The sequence below is a fragment of the Sinocyclocheilus grahami genome, unplaced genomic scaffold (genome assembly GCF_001515645.1).
Source record: "Sinocyclocheilus grahami isolate Dianchi unplaced genomic scaffold, SAMN03320097.WGS_v1.1 scaffold76.1, whole genome shotgun sequence".
Classification (NCBI taxonomy): domain Eukaryota; kingdom Metazoa; phylum Chordata; class Actinopteri; order Cypriniformes; family Cyprinidae; genus Sinocyclocheilus; species Sinocyclocheilus grahami.
In genome coordinates, this window is record NW_015505255.1 from 1,176,750 (window position 1) to 1,202,540 (window position 25,791).

At 37.2% G+C, this 25,791-nt stretch overlaps 1 protein-coding gene across 3 annotated transcripts in view; it reads right to left on the reverse strand.

The window, feature by feature from the left end:
- Positions 1 to 303: 303 nt before the first annotated feature.
- Positions 304 to 25,791, reverse strand: part of LOC107585951 (suppression of tumorigenicity 5 protein-like) — a 57,603-nt gene continuing 32,115 nt past the window's right edge. For all 3 annotated transcript variants that reach the window (XM_016273142.1, XM_016273144.1, XM_016273143.1), the window contains 16 exons: positions 21,197 to 21,336; positions 20,831 to 21,046; positions 19,492 to 19,588; positions 19,329 to 19,373; positions 18,609 to 18,793; positions 17,296 to 17,405; positions 16,315 to 16,384; positions 14,263 to 14,340; positions 13,306 to 13,446; positions 11,995 to 12,143; positions 3,936 to 4,113; positions 2,946 to 2,987; positions 2,662 to 2,773; positions 2,166 to 2,408; positions 1,729 to 1,815; positions 304 to 806 (listed from right to left, as the gene is read on the reverse strand). In XM_016273142.1, coding sequence (XP_016128628.1) covers positions 772 to 806; positions 1,729 to 1,815; positions 2,166 to 2,408; positions 2,662 to 2,773; positions 2,946 to 2,987; positions 3,936 to 4,113; positions 11,995 to 12,143; positions 13,306 to 13,446; positions 14,263 to 14,340; positions 16,315 to 16,384; positions 17,296 to 17,405; positions 18,609 to 18,793; positions 19,329 to 19,373; positions 19,492 to 19,588; positions 20,831 to 21,046; positions 21,197 to 21,336 — 1,928 coding nt within the window. In that variant the 3' untranslated portion in view covers positions 304 to 771. The remainder of the gene's footprint in view (positions 807 to 1,728; positions 1,816 to 2,165; positions 2,409 to 2,661; positions 2,774 to 2,945; positions 2,988 to 3,935; positions 4,114 to 11,994; positions 12,144 to 13,305; positions 13,447 to 14,262; positions 14,341 to 16,314; positions 16,385 to 17,295; positions 17,406 to 18,608; positions 18,794 to 19,328; positions 19,374 to 19,491; positions 19,589 to 20,830; positions 21,047 to 21,196; positions 21,337 to 25,791) is intronic.

Sequence of the window (25,791 nt, forward strand, 5' to 3'; positions counted from 1 at the left end):
ATTTTGGGAATTTTTGGGATGACTGCAAACTCCATTTCCATTATCTGTGTTCTCCAGACACTGGCTATGGATTGAAATACACATATGACCAATTCAGGAGTTGTATATTTGTTTCTATAATATAGCAAAAATGTGTCAAGTTTCAAAACATTCCCAGTGTATTATTCATTACTGCTATTTTAAGCACGGAAAGGCCAGACTAAAAGGATAGGAATATCTTCACTGAACAGATAGTCACAGCAAGCTAGGGTCTGCTTCTATGGTCCTAAACATTTTGGGACAAAGTAGTTAATTAAAGCAGAATGAGAAATTAACAGAAAAACTTTATTGATTTTTTTTTTATTAAACATTGTAAATAAGGTAATTATACTCTTCATGTGTTAATAAATGCACAAAATACAATTCATGGAGAAATTCTAGCGTTAAATACTACACACCCACTGTACATCCACCTGTCAAGTTTCCATTCATACATCTCATCCAGCTCAACACAGTTAACTCTAAGGGTGGAGGCTATACTGCAATATAACCATTCATACTCTCAGTAACATACTATTATTTATCTAGTTTCATATACAAAGTACCAGGAAAGGTAACAACAGAGCTACATGTGAGATTAACAGCACAGCTTTCATAAATATGTACAAAAATATGAACGTCAGAGTCAACACAACAGGCACATCTTAACATACGTGACTTAGCCGTGTTAGGTCTTCAGATGTAGCATTTGTAGAAAATGTCCACAGTTTTTGGTTTCACAATAAAGTGTTTCTAGTTCTTTTTATGAAGGAACTTCATTTTATTTCCTGAAAAAGGATGACATTTTGATGCATCAAGTTGATATGCAGTGTCTGATATGCCTTTTTATAAACAAGCTTTGTACTTACATATGTCGACTACCAGACAAAAGTTTGGAACATTTAAGATTTTTCAATGTTTCTGTAATAAGTCCCTTACACTCACCAAGGCTGCATTTATTTGATCGAAAGCACAGTAAAAACAGCAATATTGTGAAATATTATTACAATTTTAAAAGCACTGCTTCTAATATTTTAATATACTTTAAAATGTAAATTATTCCTGTGATGCCAAAATTGAATTTGCAGCAACCATCACTTCAGTCTTCAGTGTCACATGAAAGTAGAAATAGAAAGATGGAATAGAAATTTCAAAAGAACAACATATATGAGAAATAAACACATTTTGTAAAAATTATAAATGTCTTTACTGTAACTTTTTGATCAATTTTGTGTGCCCTTGCTGAATAAAAGTATTAATTTATTTATTTTTTATTAAATTAAATCTTATTTACCCCAGACGTTTGAATGGTAGTATATCAGTTTGCCACAAAAATATTAAGCACAACTGTTTTCAACATTAGTAATAACAAGAAATGTTTCTTGAGCACCAAATCATCATATTAGAATGGTTTCTGAAGGATCATGTGTCGCTGAAGACTGGAGTGATGCTAAAATCACTGAAATAGATGCTGAAAATTCTACTTTACAAATACAGGAATAAATTACACAATAAAATATATAAAAACAGAAACCAGTACTTTTAAATTGCAACTACATTTCACAATATTACTGTTTTTACAATATTTTTGATCAAATAAATCCAGCATTGGTGAGCATAAGAGACTTCAAAAGCAATCACATTTTTTTTAATAATTCCAAAGGTTTGACGGGTAGTGCATGTGTCGCATAACTGTTGTACTATACTCACCTAAACCCTTCAGAAATTTGTTGACTCCACTCTGTTCTGTGTCTGGTAACTCCTCCAAATACTGTTCCACCCTCTGCTCAAACAGACCTATTTAAGAAAAGAATAAATTAAATAAACAATAAAAAACAATAAGAATCAATTAAATGACTTCATATCAATAGATCATAGATTACTATTAATAATGCCCATTAAAAAAAATAAAAAAAAACGTTATGCTTCTGTCAAAAGCATTGTTTTTGGTCATCAGGAGGTGGCAGTAAAGATCTGACTTTCAATATAAAAGTTGCCTCCACCCCAACTCAGAAAGACCCACACAAGTAGTGTATCATTATGCTGGGTGTGGGTTTCAAATTACACTTATATGAGCCTGAGGCTAATAGGACAGACACCATGTTTTATGGGAAGCCATTTTCTTTAATTGACCAAGCATGGTTTACCTTTGGCCCTGCATTTCCTCATCTCCCTATCCTGGATGAATCCAGCAAACATCTGAGACTCCATGAAGACCCCCAGGAATCGCCGGATGCTCTTAGAAGCCACCGACTTGCGGAAGGCTTCGCGCTGGAATATGCGCTCCCCTCTTTCGCCCTGGGTAAGAAACAGCGAATAGTGGCCAACAGTCTCCAGGAAAAAGCGGATGAAGGCCTCTGATACCACACTGTTCAAAGAGGTGGTGCACTCTGGGAAATATCAGAAACGTTTATTAGAAAATATGCTAGAGCAACTAAACCAGCCATTTATATTTTATCAAGCATCAACAAAAAATATGAAATATGATTAGATTTGGTGATGGTGGATAAACAACAAAGGCTTTGAATAGGAAATGAAATACAGTGAAGCCAGATGTCGTGCTTTACAGTCAGAGCATGTTTCATGATGCACAGTAAGTCCATTGTAAACAGATGAGCAAGGCCAAGACGTCTGGCTTTTCACCTTCATCTGATTCGCTGTCGGAGTCTTGACTGATGATGTCGTTCCTCTGTTCGAGAGACTGCTCCAGAGCAGCTTGCAGTTTGCGTGGTAATAGAGAGGCCTCGTCATCCATCTGTATACAAGAAGAGTATGAAGATTAACATTGTAACAACGTTCAGTGATTCATAACATGACACAGCCAGCTTGTTTGTATTACAGATGCTCTCAGATCTTAATGACGACGACACGCAATTAGCTACGCTAGAGCCATGGGAGAGTTTGTCAAACTTTGTAGGCAGACGAACCTGTCTGATGAAGCGGTCCGTTCCAAGATCGACCATTAAAGCCTGAAACGTAAAGAGAAACAGATCTCAAACATTAAGTAGCATCATTCTGTTTAATCACACTATACTCAGTTGTTTTGGGAGGTTCGTACGTCACAGCATTTCCACAAGCTGATCCACAACAGATGGAGCCTGACATCCATTTAAAAACGCAGTGTTAACAACGACAAGCAGCACAATTTGGTGTGCTTCCAGATGTCTTCACTGCAAAGGGTCACCCCTTATGGCCATTACAAGTGCACTTATGTCTAAAAAGTACTAAAGACGACTTTCTGCCAAATGCACTAAATGCCAAACACTCAGTAGGGACCAAACTTCAACCCTGTGGCCAAGCTGGCAGTGTCCTATGGGCAGCTGGGAACAACAACACTCTCCCGGTTGGGAAAGTTTAGAAGGGAGAAAGGCAACAGCCTGGTCAGGAATGCTGAGCTAGGCTTATGAAGCTGATGCCTCATTCAAGGCTCATACACAAAAACTGGCCCACATTCTGGGCATGTTATTATACTTAGTGTTTCTCGCTCATTTCAACAGTTTTCTGAATCTGGGAAAATGACTTTAGCCCCTTATTCTACTACATAAGGGTTCAATGTTCAGGCAGATTATTAGAGTAAGAGCAACTGTTAAGGAGAGCTGCCAATGTGACTATATTCACAGGAATTCAAAGTCACATATTGCAGAATAATAGCCTCCAAGAGCTAGGAAAAATGCTTGAAACTTTGAAATAAAAAGTAAGTCTTTGTGGTTATGAATTTAGGTTTTTATACACGAGTTCTCTCCCTGGATCTAATGACTTGTTCTAATGGATCTAATGTTTATCAGACAAACCAGTTTAACTTAGGTGGGTACAAAGCCAAGCACATGTTGTACACACTTGACAAAGTATCTTATTACAACAAACAAGATGGGTGACAACAGCATAGCTGGGAGTTAGTGACAAGAGATATCAAGTACCTCCTCCACTGGCAGCTCCTTGAGCTTTGGCAGTGAGCTGGACAGAATCCCGACAAGGAAGGGCGCGGGACAGCAGACGATGTCCACCATGGAGGTGGGCAGCACAGGGATGAAGGTGTGCTGCCAGGAAAACGGGTAGAGCAAAGCCACCACCGCATGAACGCAGCTGGAAAGAGTACTGTAGGGAAAGAGAAAGGCACACAGTCAATCACCTAGCTTTTACTAAATATCACATGCTTTTTTAGCAAATCCTGTTCTGGAAAAAGTATATTGAGCCCAGATTTTCCCGTTTATTTTGGCTTTAGCAAGGGGACAATGGAATCTGAGATTATGAGAGCAACACAAGAAAATAGCCAGTGGCGGTGCTATTCAAATGATCTCCTCTAATATTATTTGCATTGTGACAGTGGCATTCAAGATACCAGTTACATAAAACCCTCTGAAGATAATGATAGCTTGGAGTGGTAAAACACATCATAAAAATCACTGATATGATCATTTCCACAAATGGTGTGTTATATCCTGTGCATTTATATTATATACTACATATTCTGCCATCTAATGTATACATTTTAGACGGTTTGTGTCATATCAAATGGTCTACATAACATGAATATTCCACTACACTACTGTTCAAAAGTTTAATGTTAATAAGATTTTTTAGAAATTAATACCTCTATTCACCACGGATGCATTGAATTGACAGTTACAAAAAGTTAGAAATACATTTAAAATAAATGCAGTTGGTATAAAAGTTTTATTCATTAAAAAAATACCACGATTTCCACAAAAATATTAAGCAACATTGATGATAAATGTTTCTGAAGCACCAAATCAGCATATCAGAATGATTTCTGAAGGATCATGTGACAATGAAGACTGCAGTAATGGCTGCTCAGTCAAAATTAAGCTTTGCCATCACAGGAATACATTTTTAAATCTATTAAAATAGAACTATTTTTAGAATTTTTCACAATATTACTGTTTTCACTGTATTAATGAGTTCAAAAATGCAGCCTTGATGATCATACAAAATATTTCAAAGACATACAAAAGTTACCAAACCCCAAACCTTTGAACTGTAGTGTACATGATTTTGCCCTTTTTAGGGTGAAGGAAGTGACATGATGTTTCACTACATCTTTATGCACTCAAACACCACACACCTTTCACTATGTAGCAAAGGGGAGAAGCTAAACATGCTAAAGTGCCCAACATTACCACAGAAAATAATTAGACTTATACCTCCATTTATAAACAAACAAAAAACACACAGAAATGCAAACAGAAATCTACGGTTTTATGCAGAAACAAACAGAGGGGAGAAAATACTCATTTTATTACATTGCAGCTGTCCAAATTTTACCAGTAAATCACTAGTAATGTTCCAACAAAAAGAGTCAAATGTCCCCACAAGACAATCATTAAGTCAGTCTGGTTTTCTGTGCGGCTTTTACTCAAATGGTTCATCAGCCACATTACCCATTGTATGTGGAACGGGCTGCATGTAAGTCTTCATATCTTCAGGGTGATATGGTAAAGATGATATCGTGATGGGCTACCACACTGTTAACACACACGCTCGTTCTCATTCACACAACACATTTGCAGATCACGCTCCTCAGAGCCTTAAATTACTCTGTGACGTTAAAGCAGCCGCGAGATGTTACAACGAAGGCTAAGTGCAAAGTCACAAATAGCACAGTGGCCTTCTCACGGTCCCCGGCTTGTTGATAGTGGCTGACCCTCCTTTCTCTCGTTCACATCTCTTTCTGTCCCATCCACCACATGGGCCCACATATACAGAGGCCGAGAAAATAAACCATCGGAAACACACTGACTCCAGTCATGAATTAGAAAGGATCAGGACTGAACCCAGAGATCAAATTTGGTATGTTGACAGTAAACTAAACAGAATTGCAGCTCCAATACTGCTCATCTGTGTTGTTAGGCACAAAACAAATGCCCGTTTTTCGCCGGCAGAATAAAAAAATGTAAAAAGTAACTGCAACTTTTTGTCTCATAAGACTTTTTTCTTGCAATTATGAGTTTACATCTCACAATTCAGACTTTTTTTGCAGTTCAGAGAAAAAAAAACACGTCAGAATTGCAAGATGTAAACTATCTGCGAGAATTCTGACTTTCTCGCACACTCTAAAAAATGCTGGGTTAAATATAACCCAGCGCTGGGTTAAAAAGGGACAAACCCAGCTATTGGGTTGTTTTGACCCAGTGGTTGGGTTGTTTTGAACCCAACAGCTGGGTCAAAACAACCCAATAGCTGGGTTTGTCCCTTTTTAACCCAGCACTGGGTTATATTTAACCCACTAACCCAGCATTTTTTAGAGTGCAACTACAAGTTCTAAGTTTACTTTATATATCACGGTTCTGTTCATATCTTGGAATTCTGTGTTCAAATATTGCAATTCTTTTTCTCACAAATGAGAGGGGGGGGGGGGGTAAAATTGTGAGATAAAAAGTCGCAATTACGTTTTTTATATTTTACTCTATGGTGGAAGTGCGGGATGTGAAGGATAAGAATTCTGAGGGGGGAAAAAACTTGTGAGATGAAAACTCAGAATTCAGAGAAATCAAGTCAGAATTGTGAGATAAAAACTGTGAGATGTAATCTCAGAAGGCTCACAATTCTTACGTTTTCTTCAGAATTCTTAATTCACAATTCTAACTGTTTTCCTCAGAATTACAAGAAACAAAGTCCAAATTGTGAAATAAAAAGTTGCAATTACTGTTTTTATTGTTTTATCCTGTGGCAGAAACTTTTTTTATTATACATTTAAAAAATCCTAATTTCAATTATTTTGATCAAAATATATAAGCTCCAGGTCAGAAAAAATTACATATCCACACATTAGCACAAGCAATTAGTAGTTAGCATTTTTAATCAAAATCTAAATATTAAATTTCACGGTCTGTGCACTCTAGGACGGTGGTGTCTGAAGGTCTGTGTGTGTGAGATTCTGCATCCTGCATTTTGGCATGTTCAAACTGGGAACAGAGAGGCAGATTTTAAAAACCTAGCCACAGGCAAGACAGGCAGATTCTGATAACTGATACCTGGAATGTCAGCATAACTGAGGCCATGGGAAAAGATGAAGACGGAACTTTAGACCAGTCCAAACACTGCTCTATGCTGCCCGAATCCTCCAGCACAGATAGAAGGTTGAGTTGAAAACTGCTGCTAGCTACTGTAATTGACTCCTGTCTGGGCTGTCATACAGAGCTGGTATGCGCAAAATGCACTGCATCCTCAACAGCATCCTTTATCTGACCAGAACAAAACGATATAACAGCTATTATATTGTGTATTTTATCATAAGGCCTATTATAAGTTCATTTGAGAACTTAAACTAATCAGCAAGCATGAACCTTCCTCAAAGATAAAAAAAAAAAAAATCTATATAAAAAGATTTACACTTCTTCCACTAGTTACTGTTAACTAAATATAAAACTATTAAAAAATAAAATAAAAATGAGCGCTGTCAAACGAATTAGTCATGATTAATCGCATCCAAAATGAAAGTTTTTGTTTACATATATATGTGTGTACTTTTTATATTTGTTATGTATATATAAATACACACACATACAGGTATATATTTAAGAAAAATGTTATGTTTATATAATAAATATATTTATATATAATATAAATTATATGAATATAAATGCATGTAAATACGTGTAAATATTTTCAAAATATATACTGTGTGTGTTTTTATATATACATAATAAATATACACAGCACACACACACACACATATATTATGTAAACGAAAACTTTTATTTTGAATGCGATTAATCGTTTGACAGCACTAATAAAAAATAAATATCAGATGAAAAACTAAAGTTGATATTGCTAAAGTACTAAAATAACGGAACTAAAAATAAATTACATCTAAACAGAAATGTTAAAAAAGTCAATATTATAAAAATGACAAAAGCACAACAGAATTAATGTCAATTTAAAATGAAAACTGAAATTCAATTCATTTAAAATATAAAAAGCATGTAACACTAACATTCTCTATTCTTTTTCTACTTGTTTTTTTTATTTATTAGAAAAAAAAATGCCCCTCTAACACTAGCATTCTCTATTCTTTTTTATTTTTTTGACTTGTTTTATTATTTACAAAAAAAAACCTTGCTACGTGTACTGCGTTAGGCTAACTGAGACTTGTCACAGCACTTACATACCGTCAAATGCCCCTCTAACACTAGCATTCTCTATTCTTTTTTATTTTTTTGACTTGTTTTATTATTTACAAAAAAAACCTTGCTACGTGTACTGCGTTAGGCTAACTGAGACTTGTCACAGCACTTACATACCGTACTATTGCTCTTTTGTTGGTTTTGATTGCTTTTATTGTAAGTCGCTTTGGATAAAAGCGTCTTCTAAATGACTAAATGTAAATGTAAAAATGTTATTAAAATAAGACACTCAGCTGATGGAATTTGGTGTTTGTTACTTGAGCTAGCCTTAAATAGAATAATTTGCAACAGAAGCAGCTTAAGGGTGAAAATTCAAGATCTTAATCAGAGAAAAAATACATATGCTTTCATTTAACCAGCCAAACTGAATTGGACAGATTCTCAACAATACTGCATATTTTCAAAAATAATGGGAATGTTGGATGGCTGGCTGGCTTTTGGAAAGAGCTTAGAGAGTAATGTTATATATTTAATGAGAGCTTCTGCATGTTTAACCAGTGGTGACATGCAGTATGTGGATGTAAGAGCAATAACACAAAGTTTATGCAAAAGCTGATGTAAAGTCTATGTTCCCACCATTATGCAATATACTAAAACATATTCCTGTGATAATAAAAGAACAGAAAGAGAAAAAAGAAAAAAGAAAAAAACCTCAGTTGAGTCAAGCTCTTTTTTTTGGTGTGTTTACTATAGAAACTAGCCACACAAAAGTCTCTGGCCAACTTGGCAATACTATATTACATTTGCCTAAAGGCTTTCCGTCTCCTTTTCTTTTCATCTCGTCTGAGGCACAAAACATTTTACCACCTGCCTCTCTGTGCTCTGATTCAACAACAACAGTCACTTACTACAGGAAGACGTCTATAGCTACACAAAAATATGCTCACACAATGTAACCAAGAAAAGGAAGCAGTTTAGAAATTACAAAACCAGGCAACGCATTGGGAGAGTTTAACTCCTTCCTGATATATATTTTATAACTACACAAAATGCATATCATTATACAGAAATTTTAGTAGCAGCAGTTTCAATAAAAATGAATGTATTATTGTGTATACTTTAACATAATATTGGGTAATATATTTACTTCATTAACAATCAGAGCTGCTCGACCCCCCACAGGAAGGAACTCGCTCGGCAGCCTGATTGAATATCAGTGTCTAGTTTGGAAAGAAGAGCTCCCTAGACAATCACATAGTAAATGGAAAAGTTTGTGATTCGAGAGCAATTACTTTCAGTGCCACAACAAATAGGATGACCTAAGCTTCAGAAAGTGTGGAAAGGGTTAAAACAAACACGCATGAAATCCCAAGGAAAGCATTGCCTAACATGGAGTGAGTTTTCTTTCTGCCAGATCCTGAGCAGCAGATATACGTTATAGGCTACAGAAGCATACATCACACTGTTGGCAGACATTTTTTGGAATTGGATTGCAGTGGCCTTTCCCAAGAGAGCCGCAGCAATGTCCTTGATGTGGGAGAAAGGAGACTTTTCTACCTTAGTCTAGCGCTGCCCATAATCCACCTAAGGTTGCTGGGCAACACAGCTAGGCCTGGACCAAATCCCATCAATCCACCTATCCTGTTTTGAACAGAGCCAAGCCCATGGAATGTCAATACTTGGCTTAACAGCATATTATGTTGTAACCAGAGCTCTATCTATTATGATAATGGGTGTGATTCAAAGCCATTCACAACGAGTGGGTTTTGTAAAGCGTACTTTGAGCGACAACATAGAACTACTACTTTTGTTCTATGGTTCAAAGAAAAGAAACATGGTTTGCTATTCTGAGTCAAATATTCTCAAGTTTGTGAAATAAAGCATTGGTGTACCATGTGCGAAGAAGCAGACAGCAAAGGAAAGGTTTCAACACAAGCTAGGTCAATAACACTTAGTACGTTCACATGAGTTAACAATCGAGCAAGCACCAACTGAGAGAGACCAACTGTTATCTGATTAATGCAGTGGTTCTCAACCTTTTTGACTCGAAGGCCCACTATTTAAGGCAAGATATTTCCCCCAGTATTTCTGCTATTTTTTTTATAAACAGAAACTGTTGAACAAACAGAAACAATATTTGAGTGGTATAAATAAGAAAAAAAAATTCTTGATTTTATATATTTTTAGCATTTTATTGATGTTAGATTGTAATAATAATTATAACAATAATATAAATATGAATTGTACTCATAATAATACATTCATTTTCAATTATATATTGTGAAACATTCATTAAAAAATTCTAAATAGTGACTGGGGGGGGGGTTACATGAATCTATGCATCTATGTATCTTCAGAAAAGATGGCATTTTGTTTTTATTTTACCTCAACCTAATGCCTATTAGTGTTTATAAGCGCTATATTGCTGCAGTTTTATAAGCGCCATCTACTGAAAGAGAGTGAATTTACATTTTCATTCAGCCCATCTGTTGCTTAGTGTTTTATGTAGCATCATTTTCAGAGTTCAAGACCATCCTGTTTTTGCTTTAAACACATATAATAGAGCAAAAAACATAGCAATCGGTATCAGCCAATTTGCTTGTTAAAAAAAACTGCCAATCGAAATTGACCATGCATTTTTATGATCAGTGCATCCCTAATTTTTAGTTTGACTTTAGTTATCAAAAACCAAACTGGTATGATTTCAGTCAGACTAATGTGTTGGCGTGACTTTTAAAAAAGAAAAAATATTTTTTAGTCTGACTGAAATCAAACTTTTAAAGTGCATCATGTAAATTTGTAACATTAAGTAACATCTGTCACCCTGTTACAATATGGCCACTGATTAGAGGAGAGAAACACACGCAGTCACTCACACAGGAAGTGCATTCCTTCCTTCACAGTATCTGCCCACCCCACATACCCCGCTGCTGTTTGTTTAAACTTTTTTTTTAAACTGCTGTTTGTCCAAACACTTACTCAATGATGATTTGTGGAGATTAAGCTTTCACAAATAACCTACTCCCTAATGACCCCCTATGTCCGAAACCTCCGGGGAGCATAACGTCTGTAACAGAACCAAAGCCCTGTCTCTGCCCTGACCCACTTCTGCATTTAGATCAACGGGGACTCCTGGGAGTTCAGCCCAATGTTAGAGGGTGGGGTCAAAATGAATTTAGCAGTGGCCTGCATGGAGCAGCCGTTGGGTCACCCTTTAACCAAAACCACAGTAGAAAGCTGCTATTTAACAGATGCACTGGTTGGACACTGACAGACAAAACTGAACTGGGCCTGAAAACAGCTATTTTCTGCCCAGATAAGCCAAGATACATTGGCTGGAACATTCGGACCAATACTATGACTGGTATTCCATTCAGAATCCCTACGGTCACTGACAAATACGGAATGATGTTTTCCTAAACTTTGTCCTCTTATACTGTGATGATGAGTTTCTGACTTGAGAATCTGGCAAAGGAATAGATCTGAAAAACAAAGACTACAACAACCAACAGGAGGAGAAAAAGCACAACCCAAAAAGATAAAAATCTTTCATTTATAGCAGATGTTATTTTACGGGCTCTGAATGAGTAGATGGAAAACTGGAAGTGACATTGCACATCAGTGAAGAAAGGGGTTATTGAGAACATCTGCTGTTAGGCCACACTCAGACTGCTGTTGTCACAGTGGTCAGCTTGACTTAGAAACCCAGCTCCGTTTGGGAGGACTGCTTGACCATGTTTGGTCTGAAAAAGCAAGAACTTTCTCATGGGAATGAAGAGTGTGTTACATGAGATGATATGCTACCTACATTTGACGGTTCATATTCATCGGCTCAAAGGCTGCAGACGCATGATAACTCAGACACTTGAGCTAACACACAAAGGTGTCTCACCTCAGCTTGTCAGCCACAAAGATGACTCTTCGTTCCAGCAACAGAGAGGCAAAAACACGTACAACCTGTCGGACACTCAGGCAGTTGAACAGACTTTCAAAGTCCACATGCTCTAGTCTGGAGTCCATGGGCCTTCGTAACTCAATAACCTGAGGAAAATAAAACACTGTGCATTACTCCAAGGAGCAATATCAATGTTGTTAAGATGGAAATTGAAAATATTACTACTGGCCTATATCCCCCCCCCCCCAAAAAAAAGTAATTTCAGAGGCAGAGAAAGTTACATTTTGCTTAGAATAACACATCCGACGAATCATGCAAAACAAGACCAGAGACATTTATTAAGGAAGTATGTTTGGTCATATACCGGTATATGCCATCGTTCTCCAGCAAAAGTGTAGAAAATGGAAATAGAAAATGTAAATGTAATTTTGTGTTGAGGAAAATGTAATCTATTCGCCTGACCAGGCAAGCAGAAAAAACATCCTCACTGTTGAGCCCTGAATAGCGTCCATTTTAATATTATGTAGTCTTTAAAGGGATAGTTCACCCAAAAATGAAAATTTTGTCATCATTTACTCACCCTCATGTCTTTCCAAAACCGTGAGTTTCTTTCTTATGTTGAACATAAAAGAAGATATTTTAAAGAATGCTGGTAATCAAACTACAGAAGTCAATGGGGACTAACAACTGTTTGGTTCTTCAAAATTCTTCAAAATATCTTCTTTTGTGTTCAACATAAGAAAGAAACATATACAGGTTTGGAATGACATGAAAGTGAGTAAATAATAACAAAATTAAACATTTTTGGTGAACTATTCCTTTAAGGATTCAGATCTCATATGTATATGTATATATAGACTATATTACATTTGTTTCAATGAGTGATGAATAAACTTATTTTTAATCTACAGCAGATAACACAGCAGTCTGATTTATATGAAGAAAGGATCTAACCTCATTTCCTGCTCCAGGCAGGAAGGTTTTGACTTTTATGGTTTTGCCTGGTGCTGGGAAAGGAGACTCCATCACACTCCTCATGAAAGGATACACCAGAGCAGCCGAAATCCCTCTCCTCCTCTCCACTTCATCAAGGATCTGTAATAAGTTAATGCTGAATTAGTTGATGGAGAAAAACACAGTGTTAAAAGGCATTCTAAATTTTTTGGTGAACTATTCCTTTAAGGATTCAGATCTCATATGTATATGTATATATAGACTATATTACATTTGTTTCAATGATGAATAAACTTATTTTTAATCTACAGCAGATAACACAGCAGTCTGATTTATATGAAGAAAGGATCTAACCTCATTTCCTGCTCCAGGCAGGAAGGTTTTGACTTTTATGGTTTTGCCTGGTGCTGGGAAAGGAGACTCCATCACACTCCTCATGAAAGGATACACCAGAGCAGCCGAAATCCCTCTCCTCCTCTCCACTTCATCAAGGATCTGTAATAAATGAATGCTGAATTAGTAGACGGAGAAAAACGCAGTTCAGAACAGGCATTCACATGTAGAGTAGATTGTGGCACTGCTACTGACTTTATGCACTGCAAAACAGCGATTGATTTCATGCGGTCTGTTTCTTTTTTTTCCTTTCTTAGATGAGTGTGGAAGTCTCTGGAATTCTAACCTGTCACTAGTAAGTCATGGTTTTCATCGGCTACATGAGGTTTTTTTTAAGATTGACGAAAACATGCAGATTAGATTTCCATGGAATATTATGATAACCAAGGTTGGACCGAGCATGGTTTTATACTTCTTCCTCACTTTCCCATGAGTGAAAGATGGAAGTGAAAATAGTTTCATTTAATTTAATAGGCCAGGAAGAAAGACAGATGTAAGCTGGATGTTCTTCAATGCCAACACAAGCCTTGCTCAAGCTGTGCCCATGTCTGAGAGCCAGAGAGACGGTGTGTGTGTGTGTGTGTGTGTGTTTGTGACATATGAGGACACAAATTTGTATAATGGCATGGGTATAACATAGCTATTACAAGGAGAAGGTGACTTATGAGGACATTACCCCATGTCCCCATTTTTCAAAATGCTTATAAATCATACAGCGTGAGTTTTTTTGAGAAAGTAAAACTGCAGAAAGTTTCCTGTAAGGGGTTGGGTTAGGTGTAGGGTTGGTGTAGGGCATTAGCACATACAGTTTGTACAGTATAAAAACCATTACGCCTATGGAGAGTCCCCACAATTCACAAAAACAAACCTGTGTGTGTGTGTGTGTGTGTGTGTGTGAGTGAGCAAACCTGAGCTCACCTTGGAAAACAGGTTGAAACAGCCCAGTCGGCTGATGACACAATACACTTCAGGAAGGCGAGGCCCTTTCCCACTCGGCTGCAGGTGCAGGGAAAAGATTACACAAGCAATTAAATCACACACATGAAGTAACTTGGGGGTTCGTAACACATGAAAGCATCCAGGTGAGTTCAGTAAAATGCACAAGGTACTAAATCACATCAGTGAGAGGCGAAATTGAGAAGAAACCAGATTTGGGTGTTGCTTGCATATGTAAAAGTCACCGCCATGATGCTAGGGTGTAGTAGATGGTTGCCAGGGCATTTCTATATTGTCGCCAAGATGATCTGAATGCTTTTTAGTGTGTTGCTATGCATTTGCTAGGGTGTTTTGGGTGGATGAGAGCCCAGCCAAAAGTCTCAATGATATTCTGGTTATTAGATATGGTTTTGGCCCCTTGACGTAAGTATATGAGATTATTTTATGCATTTTATGATCTAGCGGACAATTAAAACGTTTGGGGCCTGTAAGATTTCTTTACTGTTTTAAAAGAAATCTCTTATGCTCACCGGGGCTGTATTTATTAAATACAGTCTTTTTTTAATACATTTAAAAATTTTATTTATTACTTTTATTCAAAGCTGCATCAATCACTCCAGTCTTCAATGTCACACGATCCTACCGAAATCATTCTAATATGCTGATTTGGTGCACAAGAATAATTTCCTGTTATTATCAATATTGAAAAATATCAACAATTTGCTGATTCCAAACTTTGGAACAGATTTTTCATCAACATGCTGCATATTTGAGATGAAATTAAGGTCAGTATTACAAGTGTTTTGGGATGTGACTTGATAAGTGTTAACATGAGAACCAAAGATTCATGCTGCTGTAAAACAAGGGGATGGAACCATTAAAATAATCACCCCTTTTAAATATTTTCATTATTTGCTATATTTTATGAACTATGAGTTTATTATTCAGTTCGTAACCGCAGTTAAACACATGAAATAGTGCATGGTTTGAGTGTAAAATGGATGGAAGTTTTAAAAATGGATACAGAATGTCCAATGTAAACACAGCACAGGTGCAGTTCCACAAAATGAATGAGTTGTCACATGCAATTCACTAAACAATCGAAAGTCTGGCTAATTTCTAGGAGTCCAACCAGGTTAGTGTCTCTCAAAGCACACAAACACAAAGAATCCCCATTCCTCTTGTCCATATTAGGTATGCAATTCTCCTCTGCTGACTTTTTACAAATGGATGATTAATTCAAGCATGTGGAGCTGGGTTAAAATCCTCAGGAATGCCGCCTTCATGCCAGCCCCTGGACTTCCTCCCTGCAGGCAACACAGTCGACACTTCTCTCTCCACCGGGCCATTCAGAGCTCAAAAGGATGAGCTGAGAAAGAATAGAAGCTAAAGAAATCTCACAAGCCAATAATGAATCACTCTAAATCTAAAACTGAACAACACAAGGCCACATCTATAAAAAGAAAGTTCTGAACAAGCAACAGCAGTCATATTAACTACTACTAGAGCATATCGATGACACATTTCTCTTCTTTTATCTCCAGAACAAATGTTTAGATGTATAAAACAAACCACACATAACCATTAACATGCACTTTAATGCAAAACCTGTCTTGTATAACGTATAACACCAATGTACAGAAAAGGCAGCACATTCCTAACTGCACATTCACAAATAAAACCCATGAAACATGCAATTCATCACACCATCCAAACACAATGATCACCACAAAACTCGAGGCACACAAATATATGACCTAATCTTACGGTACAATGACATCTTTTATGGTTTGCATTTCCATTCGTCTCCTGAGAAACTCTCATTAAACCCGAGGAGACACGTTTACGGGAATCTGTTTCTCTTTGAGTACAAAAAAGAGAGCAAACCAAACACTTACTCAAGTGACTGACCAAAACCTCTATCCATATGCTTGCCCTTTAATTACAATGTGTGATGCAATATACAGTATACATATGGTTGTACTAACACAAAGGAAGCAAGAAAAGAATCCATGATGTAAGAAAGAAACTCACCAGAAGCCGTCTACAATATCCAAAGCGTCTACTGCCATCTTCTCCAGTGAGCATGAAAGAGAAGGTCTCACTGCAGCAAATCAAAGACAGCCATCATTAGTCCCCAAACCTCCATGTAGATCAGGTGATAAGTAGAAAAAATGTTTAAAACCACTTGAGAGGAAATGCTCTTGAGACTGATGACTTTGCCTTTGAGGTGTACCCACTGTGGTTAGAAGACTTTATTAGGCAGCTAAGATGTTTGCAAGAAAACCAAAGTAATTACTGAGCGTTTATGACATGGGCTATTTGATTGTGAATACTTGTTGAAGTTTAAATTGTAATTTTTCAGTTCGGTTGATGTACTGATTGTGCGATAGTGTTGTTCCTATGACCCAAACTAAACAATGTGGTTGTACTTGTCTTGATGGAAGTACAATTCCAACAAATCTCTAAAATTGCTCGTGAGGGTAGCCTTTTTTTCCACCAAATGTGACCAAAGCCACATGTGCTACTTTTGTACTTTTGCTTTACAATTATAGCATTAAATTGGTTATTTTAAATTAGTATAAGCTAATATTGAATATATATCAGATGATATTGGATATTTAATTGTGGGCACTCATTTCTGCCTATTTTTAGATTATTTGTCATCTTCCAGTTCAAGCAGCAGATTGAAGCAAAGATGTAACTCTTTAATAGCCTTACTCTTTCAAAGCCATGTAATAAATGTGCCTTTTCCACCTCTATTATAGCACATTTTCATCTCGACTACACAACTTTCATATCAAGAACATAATTATCTCATACTGCACATTATAATGCTGTGATGACTAACTTGACTGAATAGATTTTTTTGTTTTAGTGTGTTTAATTTTCATTTTAGAGAACAATTGTAAAATATAGATTTTTAACATTAGCCATAACATGAAAATAATGACTGGCTTTTCAGTAACAGCAGGAATTTTAAACTCAGAGCATCTCATAGAAAAACAGTGATACCTGTTGTATTCAGACACAGGGCTCCAGTCTTTGGCATCTGGAAAGCAGAATTGTGGGATAGCCTTGAGTCTCTGTTCAGCTTCCCTCATCTGCTTGGTGAGTCTCTCTAACTGTGAGGGTCAGATGAAAAGACCTGTTAAGGAATCCATCTAATATATTTGCACAGCCTCTTCATAGTATCCCTTTGCACCTTCATTACTATGTCAAGTATGAACAGAATATTTTTCTGCCCAGCAAGGGGTCAATCCCCCACTCCGAGCACCACACATGTCACCATCGGCCCTCTGTTCTAGTGTAGAAGCACAATAACGGGTTGACCCTCTCCGATGGGCAGTGTCAACATATTTCTGCCTCTCAAGGGAACACAATCACTAAAGCAAATCTCAGCTAATTAAATCTATCTCTGTAACTAAACATGATTGCTATGGCAACGATTTCCTGCTTATGCCACTTATTGTCAATACGTATTCCAAATAGGATAAGAGTTCAAAGCTGTATTTGCAGCCTTGTTTCTAATTTGCATAATTACATTATTGTTCAACTGTATGGCCTTTGAAGAAATTCCCTTATGCTTTCTTAGGCTGGATTTAATTAAATAATTAATTGTTTTATTTAAACTATTTAAAACAATTGCTTTATAATTCAATATATTTTAAAATGTAATTTATTTATTCATTTATGACCATTTTTTTCAACAGCCATTACTCTAGTCTTGCCACATGAACCTTCAGAAATCATTCTAATATGCTGATTTGGTGCTCAAGAAACATTTATCAATGTTGAAATCAGTGCTGCTTAATATTTTTGTGAAAACTGTTATACATTTATGTTTTCAGGATTCTTTGATAACTAATGAATAAAAGTATTCATCACTTTCTTATTGAGCCCACAATTCTGAACAGTAGTGAACAAATCTGTTAAAATGTATCTAAACAACTACATTCTACCATCTAAATAAAAAACACTCGATATAAAAGACATACAAAACTACCAAATTTTCTGTGAAGCTGCTTTGCAACAATTAGTATGGTGAAAAGCACTATACAAACAAACATGAACTGAACTGAGTTGAATTTAATTCAGAGAGCAGTAAGGATTATTATCATTTCTATCATATATCAAGACTTCATCAGGAAAGTGTTTGATAGCACCTCTGTAAGAAATTACCCTAAAAGAAGGTCGATAAAGGGATCCTTTAATAAACAGTGATGTATATCCCACTTCAAGTACCTGTCTGGAGACAACAAATGCTGAGTAGCATCTTAAACTGTAAAACAAAAAAAGCACCTCCCCTTTTTATAGAGAATATTCACCTTAGGGAACTGGTAAGTGACTTCCGGAGTATAAGAGTTTTTGGTTGGCTTTTTCTTCAGTGAGACCACCACAAAGTACTCAAAGAGCTCCCTTTCCTGCCACTCGATCAACTGCAGCTCCAGAGTCCTGTAACTGGGTGCACGTCGCAGCACAGACTGCAGCTTCAGTAACCTCTGAGTGTGTGCTGCGTTAAAAAGAAAAAAAATCCGCACAATTTTACAGGCAACATATATATTGTCAAATAACTGTGTTTGTATATTGTGTGTACATGGTTATTGTTAAATGATGTAAAATGCACTTTTACATTAACATAATTGTAACGCTATTATCATGAAAAAAAAAAAACACTCAGTCTCATCTAATGCTCAGGTCCAGATTTGTTATGGTTTACAAAAAATAAAACTAATAAAAATGATTTTCTTCAATTGAAATGAAGCACAAAAAAATCTAATTATTATATGGGAAAAAAGGCTAAAAACTAATAAAAATAACAAAAGCAAAAACTCTAATTCAAAAAGCTCATTCAAAACATTGCTAAATAAAATAACAGTATATTCAAAATATAAATACAATAATACTATATACATTTTTTGCTCAGTTTTGACATTTACTTGTTACAAATCACAGGGTCATGTGATGTTGTTTGTTCAAAGGACAGTCTTTGAGCAGCACTCAACTCAAACACATTGCCCAGTCTGCCATATGTGCTGATCCCTCACCTTTGAACCTGTCATCAGAGTCACTTTCACTCTCACTGTTGTCATCTACAAACAGAGAAGAGGGGTTGTTTTATGTCAAAAGGTCAACTGGCAAAATTTTTTGGTCTGAACATAGACAACTGGGGCACATTCTGAGAGGTTGCATCATGGTAAAAATCTTTACCTCTTAGAGATGCAGTTTCTATGTTTGAAAGGGAAAGCTTCTTCAGCCTCTTTTTGCCTCTTTTTGTACAGTAGATAGAGTTTATTCTTTGCACCACCTGATAAGGAAAAAGATACAATGCAACCAATTGAAAATGACTTTTAAAACTGCCCCTTATCTATACATTTATCCAGGATTGTTAAGTTATTAAGCAAATAATATTTTAAGGGGCTGCTGTATCCAGATGGGAAAGTTATTGATTTTAGCTATCGGTGAGTTCCTAAAAGCCACTGGGACCACTCTATAGCAACTTGTAAAATGTCTTGAAAAGGGAAAAACAGTGAAACTAAATCTTTCAGTCCTTCAGGGCTTTTTTTTCATTCTTGAGAGTGGTTATGTGAACTTGAGCAATAGATTCCATGTTTTGCTCTTTAAAACCCTGCAGCATATGAACATTTTGGGCATTAAAACTGTGTGGTTAAAGGCGAAAAAAAAACATTCAGGTGTAGAGGAAAAGTAGCTGGAAGGCAGACTGGTATGCTACACCTAGTTCTGAAGAGTCAAATGTTAACTCTTAATGTTGGCAAAACTGTGTCAAGTTTACTGCCGGGGATTTCAATGTGTTGCATTGCACAGTGTCGCACTCAGTGTAGACAGTATCACTGATTATAATGTCTTTTGTCACAATGCATCAGGCCACTCTCATCCGGTGTAGACATGGTGTAACAGTCCTTCGTTTCTTCAAGGGTTACTATTCACGGCATCAATACAAATGTCTGAGTCTGAGTATTCCCTTCTTATTCCAGGCATATGGATCTGGCAATCAATTTCCCTTTCACTTTAAAGCAGGGTTTCCCAAACTAAGGTTGTGGAATGGCAAGGTTGTCCAAACTAGCTCCTGGAGGGCCACCGACCTGCAGAGTTTAGCTCCAACCCTAAATAAACACACCTGAATCAGCTAATCCATGTCCTCAGACTCACTAGAAACTTCCAGGCAAGCATGTTGGAGCTAAACTCTGCAAGACATTGGCCCTCCAGGAGCAGGATTGGACACCCCTGTGGGGGTAGGTGAGTTGTTGAAAAACTACTAATTAAATCATAGAAATTAATAGTTTAACATCATTTCAAAATACTTACATATTTAGAAAAAAAGATAATATAAAATATTTATGTTTACTTGAATGTCACGTAATCTTTAACAGATACCAGAGAACTGTGACTAAACAAATGTGTTGTTAATTTATTGAAATATTGATTTAAAATCTCAGAGGTTAAATTTAGGAAAAAGAATTACATAAATTACGCATTCATGTACAACTGCTACACAGTCACTTCTCTCCATTCTACCCTCATTGTTTACCTTGGGGACTCGTTTCTGCCTGCGGGAGGCCAATGTATCGGTGGAAGGGTTCAGGCTGTCATCTAATAGGCCACAGGGGGAGGAAGGCATGCCCAGCTGGGGTAGCAGCAGCATGCCATCATGGCTGTGCCTCTTAGACAGGCGGGATGGGCGCTGGCTCTTCCTGTCAGCAGGACCTGGCAGCCGCAGAGACTGACTACTCGGTTTAGAGGGCAGCTGGTGAGAGGGAAGTGGATCAGAAAACGAAAAGGTGCAGACATGTATAGTAAATCTAAATCTGTACAATTAAAAAGTGCATAAAAATACACTACAATATGTTGCAAAGCAGGTGCTATCATCACTATCTTACACAGCCAAGGAAACTACCTGGGGAGGTGTAATTGACTTCCTGTCCTGGGAGGTCCACATCCTGTTGAGTGAGTCCCGGGACCTCTCGGGTAACAGGCGGGAATTTCTGGCCAGACATCTTCTCACTGGATCTACATCCTCATATGGATTCTCTTTCTCTGTTTGCAGAAGAGCAGAGGAGAGAGAGAGAGAGAGAGAGAGAGAGAGAGAGAGAGAGAACAACTCAGACTAAAACCAAACACCAGCTGCCCCGAAGCCGACTTAAAAGGTAGCGAGGTAACATGTCTTCTTAAGGAGTGAGTGGGAGAGAGACAAACTGATAGGTAAAGGGTGGGCAGAGGGTATGGAAGGCGGTGGAAGATGATAATGAAAAGAAGGAGCCGGAGGCACACAACGGGGCAGCTATTGAGTGCTGGGAAAAGATTATTCATGGAGGTTTATTACTGGCGTGCTTGAAACTCAAGTGCGTCGTCTCGAAAAACGGTTTCTGTTGGACATAAGCCTTTGGACTGCACTCTGTCTCCAGAAATAAGGGCCAGTGATGAGTCAAGATAAGAGAATGTAGACAGTGCAGATCTTTAGACTGACTCTGCACAGGACTCCAAATAACAAAACAAACTAAAAAAAAATTTAAAGACAGCCTCTTGGTTAAAACATGTTTAGGATGAATCTTATTTTTGCTAACATGTTTTCTCATGTAAAAGGGTGGATCACTTGTTCACCGAACACTTGAGGATATAAAGGAAGTTGTGTTTTCCCTTTAAGAAACTTTGGCAGACTGATAGGCTACAAGAAGCGAGGACAAGATGACCTGAATAGCACCCGCAAAAGTTGTTAACTCTAATGTGGAAGCATGTATGAAGCATCAACACATGCTGGTCTAATAAGCCTTTTTCTTCTAACAATACTAATAGTTAAAATATGTATACAAACACACAAAATTAATAGTTTGTGAAATAACTGTCTTATGCTCACCAAGGCTGAATTTATTTGATCGAAAATACAGTATAAATTGTAATATTGTGAAAGATTATTACACTTCAAAATAACCGTTTTCCACTTTATATATATATATATATATATATATATATATATATATATATATATATATATATATATATATATATATACGCGAAAATGTAAAGTGGTTAATTGCAGTTCTTTCATGATTTAGTAGGTTTGGACAGCTTTTTTCCCTTAATAAATGAAATCATCATTTTAAAACTGCATTTTGTATTTACTTGCATTATCTTTGTGTAATATTAAAATTTGTTTGATGATCTGAATCTTTTAAGTGTGACAAATATGCAAACAATTAAAAAAAACAGGAAGGGGGGGGCAAAAACTTTTTCACACCACTGTATATATTATACTATACATGATTATAAAAGTATTTACTGTCACTTTTGATTAATTCGATGCGATCTTGTGGAATGAAAAATTCATTTCTTTAAAAAGAAAATTCTACAGAACCCAAAATTTGACTAAAAGTTATTACAATTATTTTAAAATTGACAAAAATGATGCAATGTTACCAGCAGCTATTCCTATTGAAAAAAAAATCATGTAACATCTAGCTATTGCATCAATTTGTCAGGTCAAAATAATAAAATCCTCTAATTAAAATCATTCTTTCCATGTCACCAATCCCTGGCTGTCAAGTCAATGTAAGGAAACCAACCGTTTGAATGCTGCCAGTTTCAATATGATGTAATAACAGTCCCACACAAAAACAATGCCCTACTTTTCTGTTGTTTTCTTACTGTAAAACATTGGCATATCACACATCTTTCTGCCCTGTTTCCCTCCACTAGATACACAACAGGTTCCATATTACAAAAACATCCTACCCTAAAATACTGAATGCTGATTTCAGTTAGAAACTTGGATCTTGGCAGATTACAAACGAATATTAAAATAGGACATTTGTTTAATGCTCCAGGTGCCCTACAAAAGAAAGCAACCAGATCTGCTCAATTCATGTTGCATCTTGTAGATGAAAACATTAGCACTTGTTCAATCTCTTTGTTATATGCTGTACATATTAACACTTTAGGATGATGCATAAGTATCAAAAGTGCCACTAAGTAAACCTGGCCATAATACTCACAGCGTAACTTCTTGTGAAAATCTTAAAAGAAGGCATAAAGATACCATACAACATAGTAATCAGCTACACAACAGCCTGACCTCACGAGATGTACTGCTGAGATTTACCCTAGTGCCATTAAGCTTGAGGCACAATGACAGGCCAGCAAATGCACAGAGTGCTCTGTGAGGCTCCCAAACAAAGCAATGTAATGACAGCATGCTGGAGAAATGATATGCCTCCCTGACCACTCACATAAAGGAGGGTACTAATCAACTTCTCTACTTACAGGAGCTCCACAAAACACACAGCCAAAAGGACAGAGAGTGGGCACCCATAACCAAAACACATACTTTGCTTCAGTTTACACAATAGGATTTCAAAGGAAAGGATGTTGAGTGCTTGATGAGAAAACGACAAGTACACAATGCATCAGACTGCCAATAAAAGCAACACAGCATACACAACCATTTTATGGCCATTTTGCGGTCTTCCCAGGAGCACCATGCAGTCATGTGAGATGAGGAATGGCTTTGTGACGTGTAAACAAGAAGAAGATGCTTTTTGCCTGAAAGCAAAAGCTGGAAAACAGGAATGAAGAATGGATATATTTTCAACACACAATCATGAACAATAATCTGACTGTTATGGCCACTTACAAGACTCTCAGAAAGGACTGAACTCACTAAAGAAAGGAAGTGGCCTCTTTTGAAGATTGTATATCATTGTGACATGGATAGGTTTTCCTACAAGCGATTTATTTCATGGTAAATGTAATATGACCCTGCCATCTGGAGATATTTGGCTAATCTATTATCACTATACTAATGTGCATTGCATATGGAGGATACGTCACAACAGCCTCCAGACCAGACGGGCTTTGTGCCAAAATGCAATGTGATACCCTTAGATTTAACCTGAGAGAAGGTTGAAACCTTACATATGTATACCATAAATAATGTTTATGTTTTTAACATTTGGTGACATTTTAGTAGCAAACAGAGCTAAAACCCTGGTGACAGCCTGAGAAATCATACCATCGGATGCGCTAACCACAGCCTGATGCTTCTGGAGACCACCTTTAGATGCCTCTGTTGGACTGTTACACCAATCCCAAGCTCAGTGGTTAGAGCACAGAGGCACATAGAGGCCATATATTTCTCTGGAACTAATCAGCATTCATAAAAATGTGCAACCGCAATGCTTGATCCCACACCCGAGGTGTTCGCTAGAACAATGGAACCTTTGTCAGGGGGAAGAGGCTGAGAGTCACCCACTTCGCAACCGCTAAAGACTCATTGACTGCCTAGACCCAGTGGCCATCATCATTTCAAGAACAATACGCAGCAAAGGTTGTATTTTTGGCTGTAGAACTGATATAAGGGCCTTTCGCACCACGGGAACCTTTTCATAGTACCAGAACTAATTGTGGAACTACCCACTTTTTGGCATTTTCGCACCGCCGGAACTGGGTGCGATTTTAGTACCGGACTGCCTTTTTCGAGAACCAAATTAGCTCCTACTCCGGAGCAGGGTCTAACCGGCACAACTGATACTAATCGTGACGCAAGTAGACATTGATTGGCCAAACGCGTATGAAAACACCCTCACCCGCCATGATTTAAAACGCCGTGTAAACATACTGTAAACATTGTGTCAACTTATTTTGCAAGTATGGAGAACAGCGATAGATGGACGGACGCTGAAGTGCATGCACTTGTAGCAAATGTAGCACTGCCAGTTGTCGTTGCAGATTCTTAGTCCTCCTTTGCGTTCTTTCAATCGCTTTACGTATACGTCGAGATTCCATGTCCATTATTGTGAAACCCGCGAGACACAACAAAAACACAGCTCCGGTCACAGCGTCCTTCATCCTCCTGTTGTTAATGTTGTTCTTCTTTGTTTCTGTTGTTGAACGCCACGCACAAATGACGTCGCTGTCGACTGGCTTACGTCACTTCTTAGTACACACTGTCGGTGCGAATGCAACCCTTTAAATAGAACTGGGAAATAGTTCGCGCAAAATCGTCCCAGTACTTTAGTACTGTACATTTAGTTCTGGAACTAAAGCGGTGCGAAAGGCCCTATAATGACATATAAACTTCAAACCTACCAAACCACAAACTCCGTCTGCTCGTTTGCCAACTAGGCACTTATTCAGCTGGACCACTTAACAACACCTGATGCCCAAGCCTCATCAGCAATAGCAAGACAGAGATTTACAGTCTGGCCACAGGGCAAGACCCACGAACACTGTAACAATGTCAAGCCCCTAAGGGTCTGAGCATTAGTGCACACAGACTATTTCCTGCCAGGAAGGAATTTAGCACACAAAATCAGCCAGCGCCACATGCCAGTACTTCATCACTTTCAGCAGGCAAAAAAGGGAATTTAACCAGGGAGAAGAGTGCACAATCAGCAAACAATAAAATATATTATTGTTATCAAAAAAGTTTATATATATATATATATATATATATATATATATATATATATATATATATATATACACACCATTTCTTTT